The 13,536-nt window shown below is 43.5% G+C and overlaps 1 protein-coding gene and 1 long non-coding RNA gene across 2 annotated transcripts in view; one reads left to right on the top strand and one right to left on the bottom strand.

Moving 5' to 3' along the window:
* The first annotated feature begins 1,150 nt into the window (after positions 1 to 1,150).
* LOC111834368 (dihydropyridine-sensitive L-type skeletal muscle calcium channel subunit alpha-1-like) overlaps positions 1,151 to 13,536 on the top strand; it is a 37,032-nt gene continuing 24,646 nt past the window's right edge. Inside the window, exons 1-8 of the mRNA XM_023793574.2 lie at positions 1,151 to 1,553; positions 3,581 to 3,686; positions 10,773 to 10,912; positions 11,116 to 11,249; positions 11,496 to 11,648; positions 12,072 to 12,277; positions 12,746 to 12,849; positions 12,940 to 13,085. Of these exons, the coding sequence (XP_023649342.1) occupies positions 1,366 to 1,553; positions 3,581 to 3,686; positions 10,773 to 10,912; positions 11,116 to 11,249; positions 11,496 to 11,648; positions 12,072 to 12,277; positions 12,746 to 12,849; positions 12,940 to 13,085 (1,177 nt within the window). The 5' untranslated portion in view covers positions 1,151 to 1,365. The remainder of the gene's footprint in view (positions 1,554 to 3,580; positions 3,687 to 10,772; positions 10,913 to 11,115; positions 11,250 to 11,495; positions 11,649 to 12,071; positions 12,278 to 12,745; positions 12,850 to 12,939; positions 13,086 to 13,536) is intronic.
* Positions 1,292 to 2,086, bottom strand: LOC140591846 (uncharacterized). The gene is made up of 2 exons (XR_011992125.1): positions 1,774 to 2,086; positions 1,292 to 1,569 (listed from the first exon to the last, which is right to left on the bottom strand). It is a non-coding gene; the product is annotated as an uncharacterized lncRNA (long non-coding RNA).

Below are 13,536 nucleotides of genomic sequence, written 5' to 3' on the forward strand. Positions count from 1 at the left end.
CCATCAGTATTCGGCAGTAGTGAGCCACAGCCACCATGCGATTGAGCATTGCACACGGCACAAATACAACGGATTACAGTATGCAAACAAAATAAACCATTTATAATGATCACGTCTGTCTGGGTGAAATTGGTCATTATAAGCTGATGATAATTATTACCGTTTATTTCTTTATGTATCAGGCAGATTACCATCTAATTGACATTTGTATATTTATTACAGACTATACGGTAACAAAGCAGACAGCAGCGCTATTTCATGAATGTTATTGACTCGTTCAGTACAGTATATCTTTTTCAAATGTTTTTTAAAATACAGTACTGTACAGATTAAATTGCTTAACCGTATAATTCACATATGCTATAATACAGTACAGTACTGTACATAAAATATAACATGATAGTTTCTCTGCTGCATCTTGTTGGCTTGTTTTTGGCAGTTTGTCATAAACTTTGATGAGTCTATATTCGGAATTAAGAGAAAACGACTTTCCTTTTCCTGTCATGTTTTCTGTGCACGCAGCACTATAGCCTCAGGTAGCTAGCCAGCAGATGGGTTACCGAAAGGCAAAGTAGACAATAAAAAAAGAAATATTACCGTAGTTTTAAGTTTTCCATATTTTGTTATGTATAAAAAGATCCAAAATGAACACTGAATGACTTGAATACTATAAGAGAATTATTTAAACAGTATTTGTACAGGAATGATTCTGTCCCAAGCTTTTTGATCCATATAAGCAGACTATTCCACAGTGTTTACATTTAACCTCTTTTTGTTTGGTGTCATCTTCACTAAAGCCACAATGTGGCCAAACAACGGACACAGCGTTTTTCTTTGGTGCAAGCTGCTGGAGTTGCTGAGTCTGTTCGGATTTTGCATTTGCCTCCATGTTGAAGATGCACCTTCCTTTCGCATTTCACCATCACCATTCCCCCCTTCACAGGTAACCCCTTCAATGTAGAGATGGAGTTTCGGGGGGATGTAAAGGTGGAGATGACAGCTGCATGTCTCCTCTCCTGTTCCTCAGACCCTCGTATCCCACTCTTGCCTGCTGCCCCCCCTACCTCCCTCGCCTACCCCAAGGAAGGACAGCTGCCCAGTCTATATTTAAACCTGCTGGGGCCGGCAGCTCCTCCCGCTGGCCAGTGATGGGGCCTTTCTCTGTGTGTGGGGCACTCCCACCCAGGAAGCCCAACTCCGAGGAGAGGGTAGGAGCGAGAGGAGAACAGCAGCGGCAGAACGAGGAGCCGTGGCCCACCAGGACCAGGCTGAACACAGGGAGACCTGCCAGCGCCGCCCTGGTGGAATACAGTGTGGGGAGGTCATCTCTGTTGTTCCTTTGGCTTGAAACACACACTGGTCAACATGGAAGGCAATAAAGAGGTGCCTCTGACCTCCTACCTTCTGGATGAGGAGGAACTGAAGAGGAAGCAGCGGGAGAAACTAAAGAAGCTGCAGGCCACAGGAGGGAACCCCCGGCCGCCCCGGTCACTCTTCTGCCTGACACTGAAGAACCGCTTTCGCAGGAAGTGCATCAGCATCGTGGAGTGGAAGTATCCTTTCCTGGGCCTGAGACATACACACACACAGTAACGGTATGGCAGAAGCAGACTGAGCATGTCGGAGGGAGACCATTGCATTGCCTCTGGCTCTTATGTCTGATCCCTCTGCTTGGCTCAGCAGGATGGCCATATACTGTAGCTCAGTAACACGAGTTATAGAGTGCAGAGAGAATTAGGCCAGATGTAATGTAATGTCACATGCTCCACATACCACTTATAGCGCACGGGCGGAAAAGATCCTCACGATCCAAGCTTAGGGTCTTCATCAGGCTTTCAGTTCTTAATAAACATAGAAAAAAAGAACAGAAATACTTTCAATTGATATGGAAATTAAATTTCAGGAAAATTGAGTGATGTTGTGTGGCACAGTTGCTCCGCAGCCATTTCTGTTTGAAGGCATCTTACAGGAGCAACACAACACATAGAGAGAAGAGAATCAAGAATCAGTCTATTTGCAACACTATAAATAGATGTTCTTCAAGGGACCATCCATTTGGTAGTAATCTAATAGGCCACTTGTTTGATGGTTCATCCCTCTGCAGGCACATGTATAATCTGAAAATTCTGCCAAATATCTAATGTCAATCTTTGTTGCTCTCTGTAGCCAGGCAATCAATTACTAAGCCGTGAGCCCTTTACTTTTCGCTGTTTGACTGCTTATCTGTGGATTAAAGCTACGCTATTCCAGGATGCTGGTAAAATTGCCGTGGGTAAAGCCCTTTAACTCAGTGATAAGTGGCTGACCGGACTGCTTTCCATTTTCGTTGTGGAATGAACCACCCAAAAATACTACTGCGCAGTTGGCAGTCTTTATAGTAATCCCCTATGACATTTCTGCTGGTCAATTACTTTTAATCCAGTTGGGTGACATGTTGCTTTTGTGTGATTTCAGTTGGGACGTATATTATTGATCTAGTAATACATGGCCAAAGAATTTCAAGCCTGACCAGTTATGCTGGTGTTTTTGGAAAAATGTTTGTTGTTGGTTCTCTGATGGACTTGGCATATTTTACATGTTTTCAGAGCCTTCAAGAAATATCTCTGTATTAACCAAAAGAACAGCCCCCCACGACCCCTATTGTTCTTTAAATAGAATTTTTTCAGTGTATTAATAAAGGTTGCTTTTAAGTGAGGTACTTGAGCAAAACAGAGAAAGCTGGGATACTGATTCTTTAGATTACATAAAAGCCGTTTACAGAAAATACATTTTTGGAAATAGGGTAATGGAAATGGTTTGATTGTATTAAGAAGGCCTGCAGCTGTTCTCCAGTGTCACCGCCTAGAATCAGACACTGAGCTGAGCTGGCAGGATTCTTACAGAGGGCCCTCTAGTGGCGGACATGTGCATACGCTCAGAGTGAGGCAGGTGGGAGATTGATGATGTGTTTGGGGTGTCGCGTTACAAACAGGCTGCAGGAGTCAGAGCCGAGTGCTTATTTTCAGAGAACCATCACGGCTGAGTCCAATATGGCACACTGGACTTGTTTTAGGCAAAAGAGGAGGGTTTCCATTGGCCAAGAGCCTGGGTGAGAGGTAGACAGTACGTCTGACTGTGGAATTGTAGCTTGAAGACCCTCAATGCACCAAAGGAGAGAATGAATGACATTAAGTGTGGAAAAGTACCTGGAGGCTAAGAATGAGTTGCACATCAACAGCTGTGTCCACAAAATCAATTTATATACCACTTACCATGGGCATTGACTTTGCTGGGATGTATGATTATTAATAGACTTGCTGGTGTCACGGTCAGAGCAAAGCAGACACCACAACCGCCTGAGCCAAGATACGGCTTAACGCTTTACTTAGTTACTACTAGAGTCAATCACAGGGAATACTGTCAAATATTGGAAGTAACATGACAGAAGTACATTGGAAACACATTTGGAATATTACTACAATAGGAGATAGAGCTATATTGGCTATAAAAGTTGTTTTTTATTCAAACCTTCGAATCCTGGTTTTAATACGATGATGATGTGTGTACTGTGCCTACACCTTTTCCTGAGCCCAGCCCCCAGGCCCTTTGAGATCATCATCCTGTTGGCCATCTTTGCCAACTGCATTGCGCTGGCCGTGTTCTCGCCCATGCCCGAGGAGGACACCAACAGCGGCAACGCCAAACTGGTGAGTCACCTCTGAGGACTGCACCCTGTCAGACCCGCATGGCTGACTTAGCCCAAGGGTGCATGTGCTTTATGCGGGACAGTCTGCATCCAGGTCATACACTTTATTAGGATCAGGTTGTCGATGGCCTTACTTAGCTCGGCTTCATGTGCTACATTTAGCATAGCTCAGATATGTATCATCCATTGTCCACTTTAAGGCACAGCAGGTGGTGTGGTGGTTAAGGAGATTCAGTAATATCTGTCTACTGGGAAATGAGCAATTTCCTTTAGAATTTAACCTATAATAAGTATTCAGACCCCTCTAATCCACAAGCACTAGAAGACTTACTGCATCTGAACTATAGGCCGTCTCTTGGTAATGATATTTGGCAACAATATTATTTAAAATTTATCACTACAAAGAAATATAATTCCTGAAATGTTGAAATCAGTAATTGAAATAGAAAATCATCCGATTCTGGTTCCTGGCCAGTCTGGTGCGTCTCTAGATATAAAAGTTACATTTAGCTTGTTTAGCTGACCCAGTCAAAGAGGCTTCCACTTTTATGCATTTATAAAGCTGGACACCTTCAAGTGATGTAGCCAGCAGATGGAACATGGACCAGTGATCTCCAGTCACTGCACTCAATCACTACACCACCTGCTGGCTCAAGTAAACAAAAACATGGTTATAGGTGACTGAAGGTACTTTAGAATGTCAGTCACAGGGAATACTGTCAAATATTGGAAGTAACATGACAGAAGTACATTGGAAACACATTTGGAATATTACTACAATAGGAGATAGAGCTTTATCGGCTATAAAAATATTTATTATTATTATAATAATAATTATTATTATTATGGGAGTAGTTCAAATTATATCATAAAACAAAAGCTGGTTGGTACACTGTGCAAGACTTTGAAAACATACCACAGCGGCACAAGCACTATGTGCGAGCACCTGAAAACACACAGGCGCTATTCTGGTCGATGGATCGCCAGAGTAGGCAAAACCACCCTAAGTGTTGTCTATTCATGTTTATTAAATTACCATTAGTACAGAGAGCTTTTTTATATATCTTTAGTCCTTGTGGCTGCTTAGCTCACACATAAAGTTGTTTGCTTGCTACTGGAGAATCTCTATTGAAAAACTGTTTGAGAAAATGTTTAGGCTAAAATTTGGGCTTATTCTATATTGATTGACAGTACCAATGTGTGTGAGGTCCTGCACGTTGTGGGGACCAGTGTTACTATCTAAAAATCTACAAACTAAAATGAAAACAAACACTAAATAAATAATTCATGAACTAAAATAAAAATTTAAACTATATTTACCAAAAAAACTTGCCGGAATCTGCAAAAAGTACTGCCACACCACTACCACCATTTTGCCTTGTTTAACTACAATATCTCCCTTTTTTAAATGATGTCATGGCTGCTGTGCTGTCCCTTTCTTCACCATGCCTTCAGTGCTTATCTCTTCCATAGTATAACAAAACAGTCGCATATGGTGTGCTCCCCTAACTAAATTTAATAAGCATAAGGATATGCCAAATTTATACAGATTACTAACTTCTGGGTATCACAATGAATCTGTATAGTGCCGAAAAGCCAGCGTCCATTATCCTAATCCCTGTAATGACATACACTTTGTTTGTCACGATGTGGTACGGACGGAAGTGAAGGCAGATGTGGGAAAAAGTAAAAGGACTTTATTCAAACCAAAAACTACATACAAGGCAAAAGGAAATGGACCGTGAGGGGTCAAAATTGAGTGGGGAAGAGTGGGGAAGAGTGGGGAAGAGTGGGGAAGAGTGGGGAAGAGTGGGGAAGAGTGGGGAAGAGTGGGGAAGAGTGGGGAAGAGTGGGGATGCAGACAGTAACATTACAATGACCGGACTGGGGAGCTCAGAACAGGGAGGCACTATATACACTACAGACGAGGGCCCAGACGAGAGGCACCTGGGATTATCCACGAGGGCTGTAACGAGAGGCACCTGGGATTATCCACGAGGGCTGTAACGAGAGGCACCTGGGATTATCCACGAGGGCTGTAACGAGAGGCACCTGGGATTATCCACGAGGGCTGTAACGAGAGGCAGGGTTAAACGAGGAACAGGTGTAGCTCGTTAGAGCCACACAACAGAGAGAATGGGGGGAAAGGCATGTAGGTCATGACATTGTTGTTGTCAAAATTAACTTAAATGAAACGGTCAGTTTGCTTTTCTGGAAGAAAATTAACAATTTAGATTAATCAACCAATTGGTAAAACAGTTGATAGATTAATTGATAGAAAAATAGTCATTAATGGCAGCCCTAGCAGTAAATAGCAGTTGGATACAAGCTCCTTTATTGTTTCTGGAATAATCCTCTACACCTACTGTAGAAGCAGAAGCTGGGCAGCCAAACGCCGGCTTTGTGAATTGTCAGCATGCAGATTGCAGGGATGTCTGCTGGCTGTCACTATGTTATCACCCGACAGTGCCGGCCATTAGCATGCTTCCTTTAGTCTGCAGTGCTGGTGGGCCTTGTGATGGAGGACACTGTATACCACTGCCCATTGTACTGGATTATCTGGATGGTCTTAAGGGATCATGCTAAAGCATAGCTTACAATGTCACAGGGTCATAGTGTTAGCTTTCCAGTTATCTGCCAATGAGGCAAATGAGGCAAAGTGTTTATTCCACCATGTCACCAAAGCAAATGTGTGACTTGTGGTCGTCGATGAGTTCTGCAGCTCAGGGAGTGACTCTTGTAGTGCCAGTGCAAGGAACTGGTGCTTTGCAGTTCAAGGTGCTATATTCATCCAGCCAGCAGTAGTTCACTATGCATGGACTGCAGATTGAACAAGAAGGCTAAATTAATAATATAATGATGTCATGCTTGCAGTTTGCTGAGTAAACTAATTAATTGTTAGTTATGTACTGATCCCATTCATGATTAATCAGTTACGATGGTTCATGTATTTCAGGCAGGAACTATATTAGTTCATGATTTCTTCTTGAGTAGTAATTGAGTAACTAAACTACTTGTGCCCCCTCAAGTAAAGTGTTACTGAAAATTCTCCTGGAATTTTACTGGACATACTGGAATATACACTGCAACTGCCGTGTTACTGGGCCAGTTTATATAAAGTGCTGCATTATATCATCATGCCTGTTCTTTTGTGGGGGCAAACATGTCCCAGTTTCTCCATCACCATGCCTCTGTCCCCCATTCTGAAGCTGAAACGGAACCCCCCCACCCCCTCTCAATTGGCATTAGCCCTGGCCTCATGGCTTTCTGCAATTTAAAGCTTTATATTTAGCATTTAGCTCATGGATTTACTCCCTGACTGAAGGTGATGTGGCTCTGACAGAGGGTGCATGGTGCATGGTCAGCATAACGTTTAAAGACACACACTAACCCCTCACTGGATTCACAGCAATGCTGCACATTTTATTTTTTGTGAAACGTTAATTCCTCTTTTTGATTCACTACTTTCACTAAGCAGTCATGATGGATATAGCAATGGCTGCCGGCCTGTTTTGTTTTACCACATGAGCAGTGTGAGCAGCGCCGGATCTCACTCTCTGCGGACTTGCACTTTAGGCAGATCAGAGTGTCTTTATGCTGTACAGCCCGTGGTGGACTGATATGCTGTCTCTAGTGTCCCATCTCAGCCTCTGTGATTCTTGTGATAGTCCTCATAGCTCTGCATAGAATTGGTGATTTTTGGAAAACAAATAAATGTTGGCACTAAATTTGCGATAGGGTGCTCCTCGCCTAGTAATGACGGGGTGCTGAAACTTCAGGTAATATAATGTCATAATAATGCTGTGATATACCCTGCATTACCAGAACTCATCATGTGCGTCAATCTTAATGCCCGATTCTCCTCTTGTGGCTTATTGGTGTTTGTAACAGAAGTTACAAGTTTTATAAGTGATATAAGTTTCATATAAGTTATCTTGTGTATATTTTAGAGGTAAGTAAGTGAGGCTGGTAGGCGGGGCTTGAGACTTGGCGAGTGAGTAATGGGCCTGAGTCAGGGGCTGAAAATAACAGGGTGGCCAATGAAACCACTTACTCAGATAGAAAAACAATACAAACCCGCCAAGTCAGCCAACTCAGTGACGCTTTTACACTCTCACCACGGGGGTCTGCAGCGTGGTCTTTGGTCTGATAACTGGCGTATGGAAAGAATAAAATCAGAGCAGTTATTGAAATAAGTACAATCCTTGGACTCCTTGTCGTACAAGGAGTAAGCCATACTTAGATCTTTGTGTGACACCTGACTCCGCCCACACACCCTCCCCCCCCTTAATACAGCTGTCGCCTTGGGGCACAGCCTGCCCTCGCCCCCTCTCTACCGAGAGGAAGTCTGTCACACACTGATCATGTCTGCTGCCAACATTAAAACAAACCAGAGGCAAAGCAGTCCTCAAAATACCAGCCTGATTCAAGCACTGATGTTGTTATGAAGGGGAGCCACTGGTTGGGGCCAACTGGTGGCATTTTATTTCCAGTATGTTACATTTACGTTACATTTATGAACACCCAGCTACAGGTGTAAGCAGGATTGGAGCAGGAGCTACACAACAACTTCTGAGAAAGCTAGAACCTAATATGACTATTCAAGGACCAGAAATGTGAAACATTCGGGGAACGTAAAGGGGCATGAGGCTAGCAGATGAATTCCTGGAACAAACAGGTCTAAGGCATTTCTTGAAGGTGGGAAGGGAGTCTGATGATCGGATGTGGTTCAGCAGCTCATTGCCCATCAGGGAACCACAGATGAACTGCCTGGAGTGACACTTCCCATGTGGTGGAGGGATCTCCAAGCGGTGTTGGTTTGCTGGCCGAAAGGGGGGAGATGGAACATAGCAAGTCTTAAGCAGCCCCTAGATGGAAATGGGTGCCTGTCCATTAATGAACCTGCAAGCTGCACCAAGGACTTGATGTGCGCACCGATAGGGAGTCATAGTGGAGGGTCCAGTAGGAGAGTGACATGAGAACGCAAAGGCTGACTGAATATCAGACAAGCTGCTGCATTTTCAAGCATCTCTATTGGTCTGACAGCACAAGCTGGTAGACCTGCTAGTATAGAGCTGCAGCAGTCAAGTCATGGGTAACAAGTATACCTGGACTAGAAGCTGATCTGAATTCTTAGATTAGAGACCTGCGCGGGACGGATTTTTCAGTCCCGCTCCTGCCCCCGCAAGATTCTGTCCTGCTCCCGCCCGCTCCAGCAAAAAAATATATATTATTTTCTCCCGCTCCCGCCCGCAGTATTCAAGTTTTGTCCCGCTCCCGCCCGCAAAATCCCGCAGGTAAACATATAAGTAGTTTTATTTTTACCGCTTCTTCCCGCTACTCCGTTATTTGTTTCACTTGCTTCCCTTTTGAGCATATATAAAAAAAGAAACGGAAAATAAACAAATATGTTTCGTTTTATTTGAGTTTAATTAAATGGAATGATGAACATGGACAAGAACGAGGAGCTTTTCAGAACATACCATCCCGTCCAAGCACCAGGCTGATTCCTTCTTGGGGTGTCCGATTACGTCCCTCGGCACTCAGAGCGCGGCAATTGTAGTTTCTGTAGACGATTCGCTTGTAAATTGTTATTATTTTAATTTAGTCGTTCTTGTTGCTTTTGTGCAGTAGATAAATAATAGAGTATTTGTTTTTTAAAAAATAATTTTAAGATAATTCCATTTTGCGGGAATCCCGCGATTAATACTATTCTCCCGCAAGCCGCACATACTGTACATGAGGACCTTACCGCCCGCACCCGCATTCACCCATCAAATCTTGTCCCGCGCCGCACTCGGTGCGTTGGGTCCCGCGGTACTCCCGCGGGAGTGCAGGTCTCTTAGATAGAAAAGGCCTGATCTTCCTGATGGTATACAGGGTAAACCTGGGAGAATCGTCTCTCATGTTCCCGAGTCGAAAGTATCAAACTAATCTGCAGCTACAGGCTTATGGCTGCCACATACTACTGAACACAAAAATTAAGAATCAAGCACATTTCAGAAATGCCCTGAGCAAACGGCCATGGACGCCTCTTTCAGAGAAGTTGACCAGGACCAAGCTTCTTAATGTCTAATATAAACTCGCAGTAAAGCAGACAGTGTTTAGTGTAAAGTCATTATAAAGCAATAAGTCAGTATGTAATGTATACTCATTATAAAGCAATAAGACAGTATGTTCTGTATACTCATTATAAAGCAATAAGTCAGTATGTAATGTATACTCATTATAAAGCAATAAGTCAGTATGTTCCGTATACTCATAAAGCAATAAGTCAGTATGTTCTGTATACTCATTATAAAGCAATAAGTCAGTATGTAATGTATACTCATTATAAAGCAATAAGTCAGTATGTTCCGTATACTCATAAAGCAATAAGTCAGTATGTTCTGTATACTCATTATAAAGCAATAAGTCAGTATGTAATGTATACTCATTATAAAGCAATAAGTCAGTATGTTCCGTATACTCATAAAGCAATAAGTCAGTATGTTCTGTATACTCATTATAAAGCAATAAGTCAGTACGTTATGTATACTCATTATAAAGCAATAAGCCAGTATGTTCTGTATACTCATTATAAAGTATGCCAGCGCTTCCAATTAAATGATGATAAGTGACTATTATATACTAATTATCAGAATAATATTTCTCCCAAATGCCTGTAGATCCTTTGACATTAAGAACTGATGCTTATGAGAATAATAAAGCTTCAAATAGCTGTTGCATAAAAGTCTGGCTACTTTGTCACACTGGTCATAGTGAGGCAACTACACTTGTCAGCACACTTGTTATTTTAAGGGGTCAGACTGCAGGTGGCAGAGTGAAAGGTATTCCACGGGAACGTTGTTTACGCATAAAAATTAGTTTCAACCTCAATCTAAAGAAATTCTTGTAAAGTTGTGTTAGGTCACAAGGTAACTTAGGAGGTATTTGGGAAAAATCTTAATTAGTATTACATACTTTCCTCATAAGACTGGTTCGATTGGTTTAACTGACCTTTACTTTTCTTTGATTTGAATATGTGGCCTCCGTGAGCTGAGATTCAGCACCTGTAATGTGATGAAACTGCTTTTTGCATTTTTAGGAGAGCCTGGAATACGTCTTCCTGTTCCTATTCTCAGTAGAGTGCTTCCTCAAGATAATATCCTATGGTTTCCTCTTTCATGAAGGGGCCTATTTGCGGAATTGTTGGAACATATTGGACTTTGTCATCGTCTTCATGGGGTAAGGTGAACCCAGCAGGAGGTGGAACCAGCTGCAATGCACCTAGATTTATGATACACTTGTAAAGTTTCCAGTATAATTCATTGTCTGATATCGAGTGTGTGATGTCATCTGACCCAATGATCTGTGAATGGTGGCTTGCCGGTTTCCACTGATGTCACACTTTGTGATGTTTCTCCATTCTCCACCATACCCATCTACAGGCTTTTCACCCTTGCAGTGGACACCATAAACACAATTTCCGGAGTCCCAGCAGAGAAGGGAGGGGGCTTTGACTTGAAAGCCCTGAGAGCTTTTCGAGTCCTGCGGCCTTTACGCCTCGCCACTGGTGTCCCCAGTAAGATCCCTTCCCTGAGTCCACCAAACCATTATTTTGCTTTTGTCTCTACCTTTCTCAGTTTAATGTAATCTCTAAATGTACTTTTGAGCTTGCACTTGCTTGGGGTTTGGTAATTAACTGGTAATCAACAAAATGATAGTTAAGGAGTGTAGGAAAATGGTAAGTATAGGAATAAGTGGCCATAGGAGATTTGGTGTTAACCATATTAACAATGTTAGTAAATGTCTTACTGTTGCACTCCAGGCTTGCAGGTGGTGATGAACTCCCTCTTCAAATCCATGCTACCTCTCATGCACATTGCCCTGCTGGTATTCTTCATGGTGACCCTCTATGCCATCGTGGGTTTGGAATTGTTCAAGTGCAAGATGCATAAGACCTGCTACTACATTGGCACGGGTCAGTGGGCTGGGGGTAACGGAGCAAGACAAGAAAGAACAGGGTTAATGGAGCAGGACAGGACAGTGGACAGAGGGGCTTCTTGCTCAGGTTACTGGGGTGATGGGTACCACTGCAAGTCAGCCTTCATTGGCGATAGTGCCATCTTTATTTCGCAATGGCTCCTGATGTCCTGACTCCTTTGGTACCCAAGAAGCAGCCAGACTCCATAACTTAGCCCTTCACTTCCCTAGCCACTCTTTGTCCATTTTCAGTAACCCAATTGGATCCAGGGTTCCTATGGCAGGAAGCATGTGGAATAAAGTAGCAGTCTTAGGTTTAGATAAGCTTTTTAAAAGCCTCTTATTGGGAACAGAGCATTCCTTTTACAGGATCAGCACATAGTCTTGGCCTCCATAACTTGCTGCTCCCTTTCTCTGTCAGATATTATCGCCACGGTGGACAATGAGAGGCCATCACCCTGTGCACAGGCTGGCGAAGGGCGTCGTTGCACCATCAATGGGTCAGAGTGTCACCCAGGCTGGCCTGGCCCAAACTATGGCATCACCCACTTCGACAACCTGGGCTTTGCCATGCTGACCGTCTTCCAGTGCATCACCATGGAAGGCTGGACTGACGTACTCTACTGGGTATGTACCAGCCTGCACCTTTCAGACCAACACACCCTGTTACTGTCCTTATCCTGGGTCTCGTGACTTTAATAACTAGCCCCATCAGTATTTTTTCCTGTGCCCCACAAGTGAGTTCTCTCTTTTTATCTGTGTATGTTCCCTAGACATGCTTAAGCCCATAGCCCCTTCCTGATGCTGTATCCTGCAGCTTACCTAACAAGCTGTCTGCATGGGCCTCCCTAACCCTAAACCCAACCCTAAACCTAACCCTTCTCCATAGGGCTGTTTCTGCCTAGTGACCAGTGTGTTAATGATTAAACATGGTTCTGAGTTACATCATTGGTAAAGTGACTAGTTTCATTCTGGTTTTGCCTGATAGCTGACAAACCCCCCTCTCTGTTCATTATGCATTACTTACATCTTTTTCTGCTTGATTTTATCCTACAAACATAGATTACTAACTAGTTATCTTCTTGTGTCCTGCAGGTGAATGATGCCATAGGCCCGGAGTGGCCCTGGCTTTATTTTGTCAGCCTCATCCTCTTGGGCTCCTTCTTTATCCTCAATCTGATTCTTGGTGTGCTTAGTGGGTCAGTGACTTCTGCTGACTAGAGGTCATATTTAGGTGCCACTCCTGTTTTCCTGGGTGTCCTTCTCACTGTCTCCCTCGTCTGTCCCAGAGAGTTCACAAAAGAACGGGAAAAGGCAAAGTCACGGGGTGAATTCCAGAAGCTCCGCGAGACGCAGCAGTTCGATGAAGACCTGAAGGGCTATATGGACTGGATTACCCAGGCTGAGATCATGGACATCGACCAGGAGGGACAAGGTATATCGCTAAAATGTAGTGACAGGGCCAGCGATTACATCAGCATTATCTATTCACGGTGAACCAAAATATTTGCATTTCATAGTCACATGATGATATTTTATTAATCATCACAGTGCTATCTCACGGTTCATTTGCGTCAGTGCATCACTGAATTTCTGCTGTGTGTCACTGTGCATCTGCATCACTATGTCTATGAAATTCTGCTGTTTGTCATGGTATATCTGCATTGCTGAGTGGAGTGTGAGGGAGGGATGTGATGGAGAGGGAGGGGAGCATGAGTGAGGGATGTGACAAGAGGGAGGGAAGCATGAGGGATGTGATGAAGAGGGAGAGGAGCGTGAGTGAGGGATGTGACAGAGAGAGGGGAGTGTAAGTGAGGGATGTGACAGAGGAAGGGGAGCACGAGCAAGTGATGTGACAGAGGGAGGTGAGTGTAAGTGAGGGATGT

The sequence above is a fragment of the Paramormyrops kingsleyae genome, chromosome 6 (genome assembly GCF_048594095.1).
Source record: "Paramormyrops kingsleyae isolate MSU_618 chromosome 6, PKINGS_0.4, whole genome shotgun sequence".
NCBI lineage: Eukaryota > Metazoa > Chordata > Actinopteri > Osteoglossiformes > Mormyridae > Paramormyrops > Paramormyrops kingsleyae.